At 46.3% G+C, this 14,788-nt stretch overlaps 1 protein-coding gene across 2 annotated transcripts; it reads left to right on the top strand.

The window, feature by feature from the left end:
• Positions 1-243: 243 nt before the first annotated feature.
• Positions 244-13,595, top strand: LOC310849946 (trypsin-3-like). 2 transcript variants are annotated; one of them, XM_083750974.1, is made up of 6 exons: positions 244-428; positions 4,292-4,378; positions 10,584-10,764; positions 10,968-11,218; positions 11,410-11,546; positions 13,209-13,595. In XM_083750974.1, the coding sequence occupies exons 2-6, from the start codon at positions 4,336-4,338 to the stop codon at positions 13,362-13,364; spliced, it is 768 nt and encodes a 255-aa protein (XP_083607100.1). In that variant the 5' UTR covers positions 244-428; positions 4,292-4,335; the 3' UTR covers positions 13,365-13,595. The 2 variants fall into 2 exon arrangements, with proteins under 2 accessions (XP_083607100.1, XP_083607101.1); XM_083750975.1 differs by lacking the exon at positions 244-428 and adding an exon at positions 950-970.
• The last annotated feature ends 1,193 nt before the right edge of the window (positions 13,596-14,788 follow it).

Below are 14,788 nucleotides of genomic sequence, written 5' to 3'. Positions count from 1 at the left end.
TTCCCTTTCCTCCGCCACCCTTCCCTGGAAAAAGGTACAGTGGAGGTGCCACTGTTCTCTTGGGCATGCATTGCATATAGTGCCATAAATATCCTGGGATGAGCCCTGCCTGCAAAAATGCCCCTTGGCAAGGCTGCAAGAGCAATCATATGAAGAGGTGGAGGGTGGACCCATCAGCAGCCTGGCCCGTTCAGCTCTTAACGTGGGTTTTCTTGATGAAGTTCAGAGATCAGAAGATAGACAGCCGCGGCTTTGAGTCACAGCGAGAGCCTTCAAAGCTGTGATGCACCAGGAAGGGAATCCATCAAGGCCGCCCTGCTCCCCTGGCATTTAAATGCTAACTTCTCCACTAGTTATTCACCTGCTCTCCTACCAGACATCACTGTTGAAGCTCCTTCCACCCAGGGCTTCTCCGTTAGGAACGGCAGGTAAGCCTACATATAGCTTCGCTCTTAGGGTTATGTTTAGAATGTTATCTAGGAGGCAAAGAAACTGTGCTTATTAATCAGCAGGCAATTCTTGTTTCAGCTATTTCCGGTTATCTGTGTTTGTTGTCGGGAGTGCTATTTAAAATATGAAACGGCATATTGCTGGCTGCCGTTGGGGAGCTATTCGATGGAGAGCCTCAAATAAATAATTAAAACACCCATCCGTCATCACGGCTGTCAAGGAGCTAAGCTGCAAAGGCATCCATCACGCCATCCATGCCTATGTTACATTTCCTTCTCTTGCAGCCTTGGCAGTCAAACAATAGGAGAGATTGGGAGTCATTCTTGGCTACTGTTTCTCAGGATGTTGGAAGGCAATTTTGCAAGGGGAAATCCCTGTGTTTCGTTGCTTTAAAAAATATATATCCTGGTAGTTATTTATTTATTTTATATATTGCTTAACGCCACAGCTGGCTTCTAAGTGGCTTATACAGTTGGATGATAGAAATGCAACATGGAGCTACAGGGGGTTGATCTTACAGGTGGGTTGATCTTAACGAAGGGTAGTTGGATTCAAAGAGTTGAAGCGACATTGTGTGTGAGTCTGGTGAATGTTTCCAATTTGAAGTTCAGAGTTCAGAGTTGAAATGAACCTTATACTTGAGAATACCACCCATACACCATTGTTTTCAGAGTTCCTTGCTGAAGGAAGACTCAGATGACTACAGCATCCCAATGAGATTTCAGAACGCATGAATTTCTTAAGATTATCAGAATACTGGGAATTTTGGTGAAATTTGGTTGTTTTCTTCACTGCTACTCTTGTTGTTTTTGGGATTCAAGTCTTGGCACAAAAATATGTGTAGTCTCTCCCTGTGTGTGTGTTCATTCTACTCCAAAATAAGAACATGGATTTAGACTGCTACGCTATCCCTTAGAATAGGCCCTAATGAACTGAATGGAACCTACTTCTGAGTAGGCATCTGCTGGATTGTTCTGTTGGAATGTGTAACACAAAATGTGAAATTCTGGAATCCAAATATATGCATTTATGCCCATTTTGCCTGTGAATTTTCAAACACATGATTTGGAGACTTGCATCACAAAATTCAGATGAGTCTGAACTTTCACAGTTGGCTGCAGTGACTTCCACACCTTATATTTGAAACACATTCATACTACTTTAAACATGGCTTCTCCCAAAGAATCATTGGAACTATAGTTTACCGCTCACAGAGCTACAGTTCCAAGAACCCTTAACAAACTACGATTCCATTGGATTCTTTGGGGAGGAAGCCATGAATGTTAAAGTGGTGTGACAATGTTTTAAATATGTCATGTGTATGGCTGATCTGTGATCGCAATCATTGATTGATTGATTGATTGATTGATTGATTGAAACTTTTGGCTGGCCTGATGAATGCCAAGCTGTGTGGCTACCACAAAATGGCAGCCTATCTATCTATCTATCTATCTATCTATCTATCTATCTATCTATTAGTAAAAGCAACCTTGGCCATTATTGCAGAAGGCAAAGGGTAAAAGACACAGTCACTTTGAAAGATTTTCTCTCTCCCCGCCCCTTTCTCTCCCTCCAAGTAGCTTTTAAAATAATACCATATTCCCAAGTATCATTCCCACAGTAGCGTTTACTACAGGCTTTCCCTTCAGTTCACTAGAATTACATTTCTGGTCACCATTGGCAGTTGTATTGATGGACCCCTGGATAAGAAGTTGTCTAATTCTTGGAATTATGCTTCTTATTATACTGTGGGCCCTTGTTGGAATTTAGTTTGCTTTCAGTAGGGGTGAATTTCTGCTAGATACAGAGTGCACCTATAAATGCGCAGGAGTTATATAAGCAGTGGTGTATGAGGAGGGATGCGGGTGGCGCTGTGAGTAAAACCTCAGCACCTAGGACTTGCTGATCGCATGGTCGGCAGTTCAAATCCCCGCGGCATGGAGCGCTCCCGTCGTTCGGTCCCAGCGCCTGCCAACCTAGCAGTTCAAAAGCACCCCCGGGTGCAAGTAGATAAATAGGGACCGCTTACCAGCAGGAAGGTAAACGGCATTCTGTGTGCTGCGCTGGCTCACCAGATGCAGCTTGTCACACTGGCCACGTGACCCGGAAGTGTCTGCGGACAGCGCTGGCTCCCGGCCTCTAGAGTGAGATGAGCGCACAACCCTAGAGTCTGGCAAGACTGGCCCATACGGGCAGGGGTACCTTTACTTTTACCTATGAGGAGTTGGGGGAGAGGTAGTTCCTCTGGTGGGGGACATGTCATGCTCCTTCTGCGGTAGCTTGTCTACCTTAGGTCCCCATCCTGTGCTTAGCTTTCACCTGTGGCTTCTAGGAGCTGTCCGGATGCAACAGCGGCCACACCCTGGGAATGGCTTCAACTGGCTGACTAAACCACGTGAGGGTAGTTGAAGCCTCGGTGAGTTAAGGATTTCCCTAACTTTTTCAGATCTGAGACCCACCTTTAGTCCAAACATGCATTGGGAGATCCCCATCTCCATAATTCACCCTTGTATTTGTATGGTGGTAGTACTGCCTTAGATTAAGCTGCAACCCAGCAGTAGGTCCCAACCTACCAGATGAACACCAATGAGAGGGTCACAGGGTCCCCAGGCTTGCCCCAAACCAGGGCTTTTAACACAGAGATGGACAACAACATCTGGTCCTCCAGATGTTGCTGGACTCCAACTGCAAGATCGCACTCAATATATAGTTAAACATCAATAAAATAACAATAAGATCAAAAAGCTTCTAAATACACTAATCAGGTAAGATTAAAGGACAGGAGGGAATTCACTTCAACAGCATAATGTAAATAAACAAAGCTTTTAGCAGTCACCTGCATTTTGACCATGCAGCCTCTTCACCATGTGACTGCTTCAAGGTAAATCCAGAGTGCTCTGTCTCTCATAAAATTACTCCCCCAATTACCAGGGATGTTGAATGGAAAATACTCTCTGATTACAACCTGATTGCAATGATACTCTGCTGGAATTTGCATCTGCCTGCAGACAGAATGTATCTGCTGTCTATCCTACTGTCATCTCATTAGGGATGATGAGAGGTGTAGTCCAACGACACCTGGAGGGCCCCAAGTTGCCCAACCTTTCTCTCATCACTTCACACTGCCCCACTTTTTTCTCACTTGGATTCCTGGGGTTGCATCTAGTGTTGACCATCATCAGAGTACACCCATTGAAATTAATTGACATGGTTAACTTGGGTCCACTAATTTCAATGTCTCTGCCCTGGGGTTGCATCCAACTAAGTTCCACCTAGAGTAGACCCATTGACATCAATTGACCTAAGTTAGTCATGTCCATTAATTTCAATAGGTCTGGTCTGAGTGGAACTAGCATTGGTTCATAATAATGCACCACCCTAAGGGACAACACATCTGATTTTAAAAATGCTTTAAAAGCTTTGTCTTGCGTTTGCTATTCATTTCATAACTTTTCATTCTGCTCTTCAGTCCCCAAAACAACTAACAACCAGTTAAACCAACATAGCAATTCTTCTATTCTGTTGTTATCATTGCTTTCCTCCTTCATTTATTTTATTAGTGTTGTTGTTAGGCTGATAGGAAAGAAATCGCATCCTCTTGATGCCCTGACCCTGTGTCCTCAACCAAACAGGAAGCATTTACCTTGACGTTTGCTTCAGCATAAGCGCTAACAATAATGTATCATGAATAATAACTACTGGTGAGTTGTTTACATAAACAATTACTGATGATAATGTTGTTCATTATCGTCATTTGGGTGTGTGCTGTGGTACCGGTATCAGTGACTCAATCTGACATCCATCCATCACAATTGTTCACCGTAAATGTTTTACCCTGCAGCAAGTTCCTTGGGAAGACTGGTCTCTTGATCTGCCAGTGCAAGGATGAAGCTGTTGGCGTTTGGGCTGCTCCTGATGAGCTCTGGAGGTAAGGAAATAAGCAAAGTGGCATGGGGGTAGCAACGGCTCGATGCTCACTGTTTTCTTCTTTTTCCTTTCCCCCCTTGTTGTGCCTATTGTGTTGAGAGCAATGAGAATAGTTGCTGGGAATCGCAAATGGGGAGTGGTCTTCTGCTCAGATCCTTCTTTCAGGCTTCCCATAGGCATCTGGTTGGCCACTGTGATGCTGGAATAGAAGGGCTGATCTATAAGGTCTCTTTGTTATGTTCCTAAGTTGTTGTTATTTGTGTCAGGGAGCCGACAGGCAGAGCAGGTCATTCACAGGAGAGAGAGAGAGAGAGAGAGAGAGAGAGAGAGAGAGAGAGAGATAAGAGAGAAAGAAGAGAGGAGAGGAGAGGAGAGGAGAGGAGAGGAGAGGAGAGAAGAGAAGAGAAGAGAAGAGAAGAGAAGAGAAGAGAAGAGAAGAGAAGATGATAGGATAGGATAGGATAGGATAGGATAGGATAGGATAGGATAGGATAGGATAGGATAGGATAGGGTAGGGTAGGGTAGGGTAGGGTAGGGTAGGGTAGGGTAGGATAGGATAGGATAAGATAATAAGATTAAGATAAGATAAGATAAGATATAAGATAAACTTTATTTGCATTAGCCAACGGCCATGGAGAGAGAGAGAGAGAGAGAGAGAGAGAGAGAGAGAGAGAGAGAGAGAGATATGCTTGGTTAACTTGCAAAACAAAGAACAGAGACTTCTAAAAGGTAAAGCTGCCCAATGAAGCAGTTGTTCGAAACTGGTGTGTAGTCCCTCCTTCACTCTCTAGCCCCCATCAGGTTGCTCCCTCTGTGAACTTTTGCTCCAGTGAGCTCCAGGGGACTCCCTCTGTGTCTGCCTGACTCACTGCTCGGCAACAAGCAACAAACACCTCGTTCTAGGAATGGCAACAAGCAACAAACACCTCGTTCTAGGAATGGCGGGGCAGCAAGCTGTCAGCAGAGAAGCTGTCAGAGTGGCTCTGAGGGAGAACTGCTGGGTCTACCTCCCCTCTGTCATCGCTGCCGGTGCCTGCATCCAAACTGGAAGCCTCCTCGCTGTGTCCTATGCTGGGGCAGTTTTTGCCAGTTTCTGTCTCTTCGCTTTCCCTCTAGTGCCCTGCTCTAGCACTTCCCCTCCTCTGAGGTGTGGCCAATGTCCCACCACCAGTCCCCAGGCTCCTCTTCCTCTGTGCCTTCCCTGGGGTGGCGGCTCTTGGTTGGGTGGTTTCCACCACTCTTCCTCAGCCAGCCCCTGACATTCATTGGAGTAGTCACAGAGTGCACCTCCCTAATTCTCTGTCCCATATTCAGTTCCGCAGAAGGGGAGCATGAAATTTCTTAAGGGTTTGAGGGGCTTACCTGTGGTAATTTGAGTCTTATCTGTTTTCCTCCACCGCTGACATTTACTTACTTACTTACTTACTTAATTAATTAATTAATTAATTAATTAATTATCCTCAGTGAAGACTGCCGTTTCCCCAACCAGGATGATGTTACTACATCCAGGGCACCTTGGGGGAAAATAAGATGGCAGCCAGGAATGACCTTAAGGGCCTCTCTTAACCCAGTGCTGATTCCATTGCCAGTCCTGTCAGTTGAAGGAGGTAAGATGAGGAGGAAGGGTGCCATCTTATCTTTTGCCTTAGGCAGCGAAATGTATTGGGAGGCGCTGAGTGGTTTTCCTTCTGGTTGGAGCCACCCGTAGAAGCTCCCCAAAATGATGTTATACTCGGGGTACCATCTCTGTTCCGACTGAACCAGAAGAGGTTGTTGATGTCTTAGGCCTGTGCTGGAGGCAGTGATGGGCTGGATGTGGACCAATAAGCTGAAGGTGGATCTCAAAAAGATGGAGGTGACATGTGTCTCAAGTTTTCACGTCCAGGAGGCGATCTGCCTTGAATGGGGTGGCACGTCCCTGGAAAGAGCAGGTTCACAGTTTGCGGGTGCCTCTGACTTCAAGACTGTTGTCTGGAGGCTTAGGTGGCCTTAGTGGTAGCAACACCTTTCCCTCCAGCTCCAGTTGATTTTCTGGGTACACTCTTTGTTGAGCAAGAGATGACATGTTCGCTGTGCTCCATGCTCTGGTAACTTCCAGACTGGAGTACAGCAATACGCTGTTACTTGCAGTGGTCCTTGAATATAACTTGGAAACGTCAATTCGTCCAAAATGCAGCAGCCAGATTGCTGGCTGGGGTTCTGTTTAGATCTCATATAACTCTCCCATTTCGCCACCTGAGGTGAGATGGGAAGTGCTGCCTCCTGCCCTGCCCCCCTGCCACGCTGCAACCTCTCATTCTGCTGTTATCAGAACACCCCACCTCACCAAACTCAGCAAGAGGAGGGATGTTCTGCAAGGTGCTCTCACTCGCCTTCTCCAGCCCAGAGGCAGGAAGATCACTGGCAACGCAGCACTCCAGAATGCCTGTTCTGAGCACACCAGCCTCCCTAATGAGGATGCACCATTGAAAGTTTAGTTCAGGGGTTGGAAAGGTTTACGTTGTCTGGGCCGGTTCACTCCAGCAGAGATCCCTCTGTGGGCCAGATCGCACCTGCGATTTCCAGCATCTGCGTCTGTGTAGACGCGCGGGGACTTGCCGAGTGGGCCACTCGGTTCAGGGGCGGCTCATGGGCCGGTTAAACAACCCCCGTGGGCCGCTTGTGGCCCATGGGCCTTAGGTTGCCTGGTTTAGTTCTTTATTGGCAAGGCACTTGGTTACATCAGCTTCTAAGGCGAAATAATCGCATGCACTGCTTCTGCTAAATAGCTAGCTGGGCGTCTGTGTCTTCAGACCTGTGCTCCAACCCAGACAGTTAGACCAGCAGTGCGACCTCATCTCCACCAGCACATTAAACGCCTTCTTCTGACATGGCGCATGCAAGCAGCCAGCAGCTTCTCCTGCATGGCAGCTTCAGCAGATTCTAATGGCCAGGCACTCCCTGGGACTGTCTCTTCCACCTCTGTGCCTTCCTGCAACTCTATCGCCAGCCTCACCTCTCTTCCCATCTCTGGCTACCTGGCCTCTTCCTTTCCCCCCTGCTTCACAGGTGGCACAGAAACCCACATATCACTGGCCCCTTCCCCTTGATTACCTCATGCCCGCCCTCCTCCTCTGCCCCCCCTTCGGGCTCCTGCCTGTCCTTCACAGCGCCCCTTCTCTTGCCAAACTTTCCCAGAGAAGGGGTGTTCTGCAAAGTGTTTGGGTTCACCTTCTCCACCCCAGGGCTGGGAGGATGAGTGGCAACAGGGTGTGCTGGAATGCCTCTCCTCTCACGAGGGGGTTGGCGTTCTGCTAGTGGTAGAAGCAGTGGTGTGGGCAGGATAGTGCCTGTCGTGCTTCCACCATGTGAGGCTGGTGCTTTCCTCTGCCTCATCTTTAGGCCAGCTCTGGCCTCTGTTTTAAAACAGCTTCACTGGTTTCTGAGCCCACTGCAAAGTGCTCATTTTATGTTTAAAGCCTTAAATATTTCAGGCCCCCAGATATCTGGAAGACGGCCTTCTTCCACACAGACCCTCTCAGGTGCTTAGATTGCCCCCCAATTGCTCTTGGGTTGCTCTTGGAAGTTCCTTTGCCCCCCAAGACGCACAAGGTGGTGGCGGCCCAGCAGAGGGCGTTCTCTGTGACAGCCCCTAAGTCGTGTAACTCCTTCTCTAAAGCTTCTAGCAAATACTGAAGATGAAGCTCTCCATCCTGGTATTTGACACTCTAGGTCAGGCATAGGCAAACTCGGCCCCTCAGATGTTTTGGGACTACAACTCCCATCATCCCTGACCACTGGTTCTGTTAGCTAGGGATGATGGGAGTTGTAGTCCCAGAACATCTGGAGGGCCAAGTTTGCCTATGCCTGCTCTAGGTGAATATTTTAAAGACACCTCCTCCCCCCCCTTTCTGTGATTGTAAGTTGTTTTAAACTGTTTTTAATATTGTGTTTTAATGTTGTAATCTACCCTGGACCTTAGGGTGAAAGGTGGTTATAAAGGTAATAATAACAACAATAACAATAATAAAAAATAGTAGTATTAGTATTGGGCAAATAAAATGGCAGCTAGCAGAAACCTTAAGAGCCTCTTTCTACCTCAGTGATGAAGTAATATTCATGAAAGTGGAGGGTCATCTGCCTTTGCCTCAGGTAAAAATAATATGTACAGTATTTGGTATCTGGGAAGTTGTTCCCTCTCTGGTTGAAACTTTCTACATTCCAACCAGTGTGATTTAAAAAAAAATGTTTTAACCATTTATGTGGATTTTAAATGGAGAGACTTACAGGTAATCAAAGAGCGCTGGGCAAACTGGGTTCTGAGGCAGCAATGTGCTGGCACGCTCTCTCAATTTCTCACCTCGAAGAAATAAGGACCTACCAGACAGGTTGATGGAATGATAAACAAGGTTGTTAACATGCTGCCTATCAGACAGCAATTATAAAGATACCTAACGTCAAACAGCAGTAGACATCTTGTCCCAACATCCCTACTTAACCAATGGACAGTCCTGATCCTGGAATGCTTCCATATTACGTACCTGCTTTACTGGGTGTTTGTTCTGTAAGGCTGCAGCTCAGTGGTAGAGCTTCTGTTTTGCATGGGGAAGATCCCGGGTTCAACCCCCAACACCTCCAGATGGAAGAGGCTCTTTCCTGAAACCCTGGAGAGCCACTGCCTGCCAGTGTAGACAATACTGAGATAGATGGGTCAAAGGTCTGTCTCACTATAAGGCAACTTACCTGTGTTCCTGTGCTGTGTTCTGTCCCCACTGTTGGAGCCAATATGCCTCTGAATGTCAGTTGCTGGGAATCACAAACAGGGAGAAGGCTGTTCTTCTGCTTGTCTGCTTCCCATAGGCATCTGGTTGGCCAATGTGACAAAAGGATGTTAGGCCAGACGTATTACTGGCCTGATCCAGCAGGCTCTTCTTGTGTTTTTACCTTCATTGGGCAAACCCAAATTTGCCAGTAAACCATGTGCTGTTGGTTGTAAGAATTATATGCTCCATGTGTATTATTTCCTCCATACTTAGATCCCACCGCACTGTATAGGAAGAAGCTATGATACAGTAATGCAGGGGTAGCCAAGATGATGCCCTCCAGGTATTATTGGACTCCCATAAGTCACAGCTGGCAAGGCTGATGTCTGTGGCTGATGGGCGCTGTAGTCCAACCTCATGTGGAGGGCACCATATTGGCTGCCCCTGTTATAAGATAGAGAACTGTTGTTGTTTAGTCGTTTAGTTGTGTCCGACTCTTCGTGACCCCACGGATGCCAGGCACTCCTGTCTTCCACTGCCTCCCGCAGTTTGGTCAAACTCATGTTAGTAGCTACCAGGTTGCAATTGGAGAGCTTGCCTTTATCTTTATAAGTACTACTGAAGCAGGGAAAGTTGCCAAGTCCCATCACTCAGCCTCCTCTCCCATCTGCTATAGATCAGAATTTGCACACATACACATATGGGGCACCTGAAAATTCTGAAGAGAGCTGATGGAGGGGTCATAACTCAGTGGTAGTAGAGCATGCAGAGCACACACTTGCATGCAGAATGTTCTGGCTTTGATGCCTGGCATCTCTTACTAAAAGGCAGATGTCATGTGATGTGATAGAACTCTGCCTGAGACCCCAGAGATCCACTGCCCAGCTGAGTAGGCAATGCTGTGCTTAGATGGACAAATAGTCTGCCCTGGTGCAAGGCATTTTTTCTATGTGCCTAGACTTCACAAGACTCTGAAGAGCATTGGTGCCACTGGCGAACCATGTCGATGAGTGAACTGTGAAGCACAGGTTGGGAAAACAGCTTTTTGTGTGGGTCCTGAATGGTCATTGAATGAGGAAGGGCCACAGGTCCATGATGGAGCATCTTCTTTCTATGTAAAAAGTCCCAAGTTCAAACCCCAGCATCTCCAGGTAGGGCGGGGAATGTTCCCCACCGGAAATCCTGGAGAGATGCTGCCAACCAGTGTAGACAATACTGAGCTAGATTGACCAATGGTCTTACTTGGTACAAGGCAGCTTCTTCTGTTCCTTTTTTTTAGCAGAAATCCTGTGGTCCACCAATCTGTGTTAAGGCAAAATTATATACTCAGGATCTCTCATTATTTCACAATTTTTAAAATCTTGCCCACATTAAGCTTACATGAAATCGAGTTCCTGAAACAAACCATTGGTATAAAAAACATGACGGAAATAACCACAATGTTTTTGTTTTGTTTTGTTGCAGCTTTTGCCCAGCCAGGCACAGCTGATCGAATAATTGGAGGGTACGTTTGTCCACAACAGTCCAGACCTTACCAGGCGGCCATTGTAACCGGACGCAGAGGCAACTGGAACATTTATTGTGGAGGAAGCTTAGTGCATCCATGTTGGGTGCTCTCAGCAGCCCATTGCAGACCCAGACCCGGGTAAGTAAAGGCTGTAGCAAGATGCAGTGACATGGAGTGGGGGGAAAGAATGCTTCCTCTGGGACAAGCAACAGCCTTACTTTAACAGCCTGGCAATCTGACAAAGAGGCATAAACAGGATTGATCTGTAATCAGCATTCACACAGCTCATCCACGATCTATTCTTTTGTTCAGTTTTGCATTTGCCTTGTACCCCCATACAGAATGAAGGTGTGCTTAGGAAAGCACAACTTGAAGAGGGTTGAACAGGGAGAACAGTGCTTGGATATCGCTGAAGTTAAAGTGTACCCAGGGTACAACCGGAGACAAAATAACAAGGATTTCATGCTTCTCCGACTTCGCCCCTGTGCCAGACTTTCCGAAACTGTAAGGACTATCAACCTACCTACGAGCAGCCCTACTGACGGGAGTGTATGCAGTGTCTCGGGCTGGGGTACCATCAGATCTCCTCAAGGTAAGCTTGCAAACTTTAGAAGGTGGGAGGGGATACTAACATATCTAAAGAACTTCTTGTTGTTGGTATTAAAGTTTTCAGCAATGTGTTCTTCAAAGTCTTTTTTTAGCATCCCTTTCTGTCTGCTTGGACTTTTTTTTTCTGTTTCACCACTACCACTGACCTTTTGGTGCTCTACATATCTCTTCCAGCTCAGCTTCCAGCTCAGCTACAGTGTGCAGATGTCAATGTTGTCCCAACATCACAGTGTAATATGGCGTACCGTGGTGCTATTACACCGTTCATGATGTGTGCTGGAGTACAGGAAGGAGGCACAGACTCTTGCCAGGTGAGAGGAGGGCTGATGTGAAGATAGACTACACCTTTTGAGAGGCTGAAAAAGGGTTAGGGTCTTAAGCATGGACAGATCAATCTGTTTTTGGTCCCTGTCAGATTCACACATTTTCATTTACTAGCCTGTTCCCTCCCATTTCTGCATCACTCTGCATTTATTTATTTTTAATGTATGGAATTTATTATTATTACAGTCGTACCTTGGAAGTCGAACGGAATCCATTCCGGAAGTCCATTTGACTTCCAAAATATTCAAAAACCAAAGCGCGGCTTCTGATTCGCTGCAGGAAGCTCCTGCAGCGAATCAGAAGCCGTGAAAGCCCTGCTGGACGTTCAGCTTCCAAAAATATTTCACAAACCGGAACAGTCACTTCCAGGTTTGCAACGTTCAACTCACAAGGCGTTCAAAAACCAAGGTACGATTGTGTTGTTGTTGTTGTTGTCGTTATTATTATCGTTATCGTTATCATTTATTGAATTTATATACCACCCTATACCCAGAGGTCTCAGGGCAGCTCATAGAACAAAATCATAAAATAAAACCACAAAATATATCATCAAATAAAAACAACAACCCAATAACACCCCCCCCCAATTAGATAGCAAATCTGTGTTTAGGTCTCTAAGGCAGAGATCAGCAACTGATGGGCACCCACTCCACCAAGTGCACCCACTCCACCAAATCCCTCTTCAATCCCACCTTGCCATGCAACTTACTTGTAGGTTTTCCAAAAGAAAAGGGTCAATGGGGAAAGCTTTTCAGAAAGAAAAGGCCTTGGCGGGTGGATGTTACCTACAGGACAGTATGTTGCTGACCTCTTCTCTAGGGTCAAAACAAACTAAAGGGCCAGTATAGGCAGCTTATTTCTTTTGGAAGATTTTGTGCACATTTTATCCTAAAATATGCATTTTTAGTGCACATTTTGGTACAGTGATACCTCAGGTTACAGACACCTCGGGTTACAGACACTTCAGGTTACAAACTCTGCTAACCCGGAAGTAGTACCTCGGGTTGAGAACTTTGCCCCAGGATGAGAAGAGAAATCACGCTGTGCCGGTGCGGCAGCAACAGGAGGCCCCATTAGCTAAAGTGGCACCTCAGGTTAAGAATGGTTTCAGGTTAAGAACGGACCTCTGGAACGAATTAAGTTCCTAACCAGAGGTACCACTGTACATTTTTGCACGGAGAACCATATTCAAAATTCAGAGGAGGACAACTTCTTCTCATACTATTTTTCTTCTATTACTTCCCCAAAGCAGGAGGCCACTGCTAGCAACCAAGAAGGAGAGGGACAAGATGGCAGGGAGGTCAGGGAGGTGCACTGTATTGTCTCCGCTGTCGCACCTGCACTGCACCTGCACTGCACTATCCTTTCTGCCCTCTCCCTCTTGGTTATAGGCCTCGGCGCTGGGAAGCCAGGTAAGCAGCCCCACCAACCACTCTGACCAAACTGAATGTTGAAACCTCAAGCACACAAAACTACACTCTGCCACTGAGCAATGGCTCTCCCCTGGTGAACATAACAGACCCAAGTATGCTTGCTATGTTATGCAAAACAAAGCAGGCCATTTAACTGAGTTTAAGTAGCACCATGCAGAAGAACACACAGAAGGAAGACGTGCACCTGCTGAAAACTTTTTCCATTTCTCCATGCAGGGTGACTCTGGGGGCCCACTCACCTGCGGCGGGGAACTCGAAGGTGTGGTTTCTTGGGGAACACAAGTGTGCGCACAGAGAGGGAATCCAGGTGTGTATGCAAAAGTGTGCTGTGTCGTGCCATGGATCCGGGAGACGATCAATCAGAATTCGTGATGAACCTCAACGGAAGAAAAAGCTTCAGCCAAAAGACCCTGAAATCAGGGGAGGGAAAAACTTCAGGAAAAAGACCCTGGCGATCAATTGTCCCCCTTGCACATCAGTTTTCTTCCTTCCTTTGCTGGTGAAGGATGTTCCACCTTTGGCAAAGTTTGGCCAAGCTCCACCCAAGTCTGGCTCTAAGCTATTTTTTCTGCTGAAAATGAACATTAGTTTGGCTGTACCACCCATTCCTCATTGTGTTGTATTAGGGGGGCAGTATTTGTATGCGTTATAAGTTAATGGAGTGAATGAGAAAGGTTGTAAGAGGGGAAATTAAGGCAGGGTTTAGGACACAGTGTCCTTGTTTGGAGAAGCCCATGTGGTTGTGGAATGACCTTGTTTTAAGAGGGAAGAGATTTCCAAGAAAATGCAGTATACGAATACACTTTATTATGTTGATTTAAAGAAAAAACCCACTCTGGCTTTGCATTCATACTTTCCCTTTAATTCACAAATCCTTATGTGCATACAGCTGGATGCATGGCTGCAGCCCCAAAGAACAGTCCCATTCCCATTTCATAAGCTCTTAGAGAACACTAGCATCTTCCATTCAATAAGCTCCGCTGTTTATCAATATTATCCTGCCAACTATTGCCACACTTGGTGTTTCACTCTAGCATTACTACTCTATGTTTATTCAACTCTTATGGAGCATCTATATATTTAAATATGTGTTCCAGAACATATTTTCTGACGAAATGTGCTTTTTATTAATTTTTTTTTTTGTTTGAACCGAGAGCTGCATTGCAACATTTGGAGTATTGCAACAACAAGGAGAATTGCATTCACATCCATACATTAATCCAAAACAATGCAAACCTGGTCGTCACTCCCACAAGTGTGGATGGAACACAACAGGTTGTCCTCTTCACAAAATGCACTGTCCCTAAATCAGCTGGAGTTCTCCACAGAGCTTACAGTGCAACAGCAACGAAAATGTTTCAGGTTCAAAGCAAAGGCTCCTTGTGAATTCTCTGTTGGCATGACATTCCAGTGCCAATGACACCAAAGTTTCTTGCTGCTGTCAGATAAGCCTTGCAAACTTGTGGAACCATGAGTGATGCCCCTGCTGGTGATCTCAGTAATCATGCTGGCATATAAAGCAGTACCCTGGACCTAAGTTGTTCAGGGCCTTGTAAATTGATACCCTACCTTCCCAGGCCACACCCCCTCGCCAGCCTTGCTTCACATTCTTGAGTGTGTTTGCTTGGTTGGATTGTGTCCAAATTACTTTTGCTTGCCTGGATGGCGGACAGAGAAGGGTGTGTGAGCGGGCGTAGAAACTAGCTTCCTGCGCAAAGGTAAAATTTATGTTCATTGCTCCACCCTCTCCTCTTGCCTCTGGTCCCACCCACTAATGGCATGCAGCCTTCAAAAGT

Source organism: Podarcis gaigeae (assembly GCF_964106915.1).
Source record: "Podarcis gaigeae genome assembly, chromosome: 8".
NCBI lineage: Eukaryota > Metazoa > Chordata > Lepidosauria > Squamata > Lacertidae > Podarcis > Podarcis gaigeae.
The sequence above is the reverse complement of the archived record's forward strand: the minus strand, read 5'-3'. Positions and strand labels throughout refer to the sequence as shown.

Bases quoted from the DNA above. Each gene is read 5' to 3' on its own strand.
- LOC310849946 (XM_083750974.1), top strand. From the start codon at position 4,336: ATGAAGCTGTTGGCGTTTGGGCTGCTCCTGATGAGCTCTGGAG. The intron at 4,379-10,583 runs GTAAGGAAATAA...GTTTTGTTGCAG, and splicing joins GCTCCTGATGAGCTCTGGAG to CTTTTGCCCAGCCAGGCACA. The intron at 11,547-13,208 runs GTGAGAGGAGGG...TTCTCCATGCAG, and splicing joins GAGGCACAGACTCTTGCCAG to GGTGACTCTGGGGGCCCACT.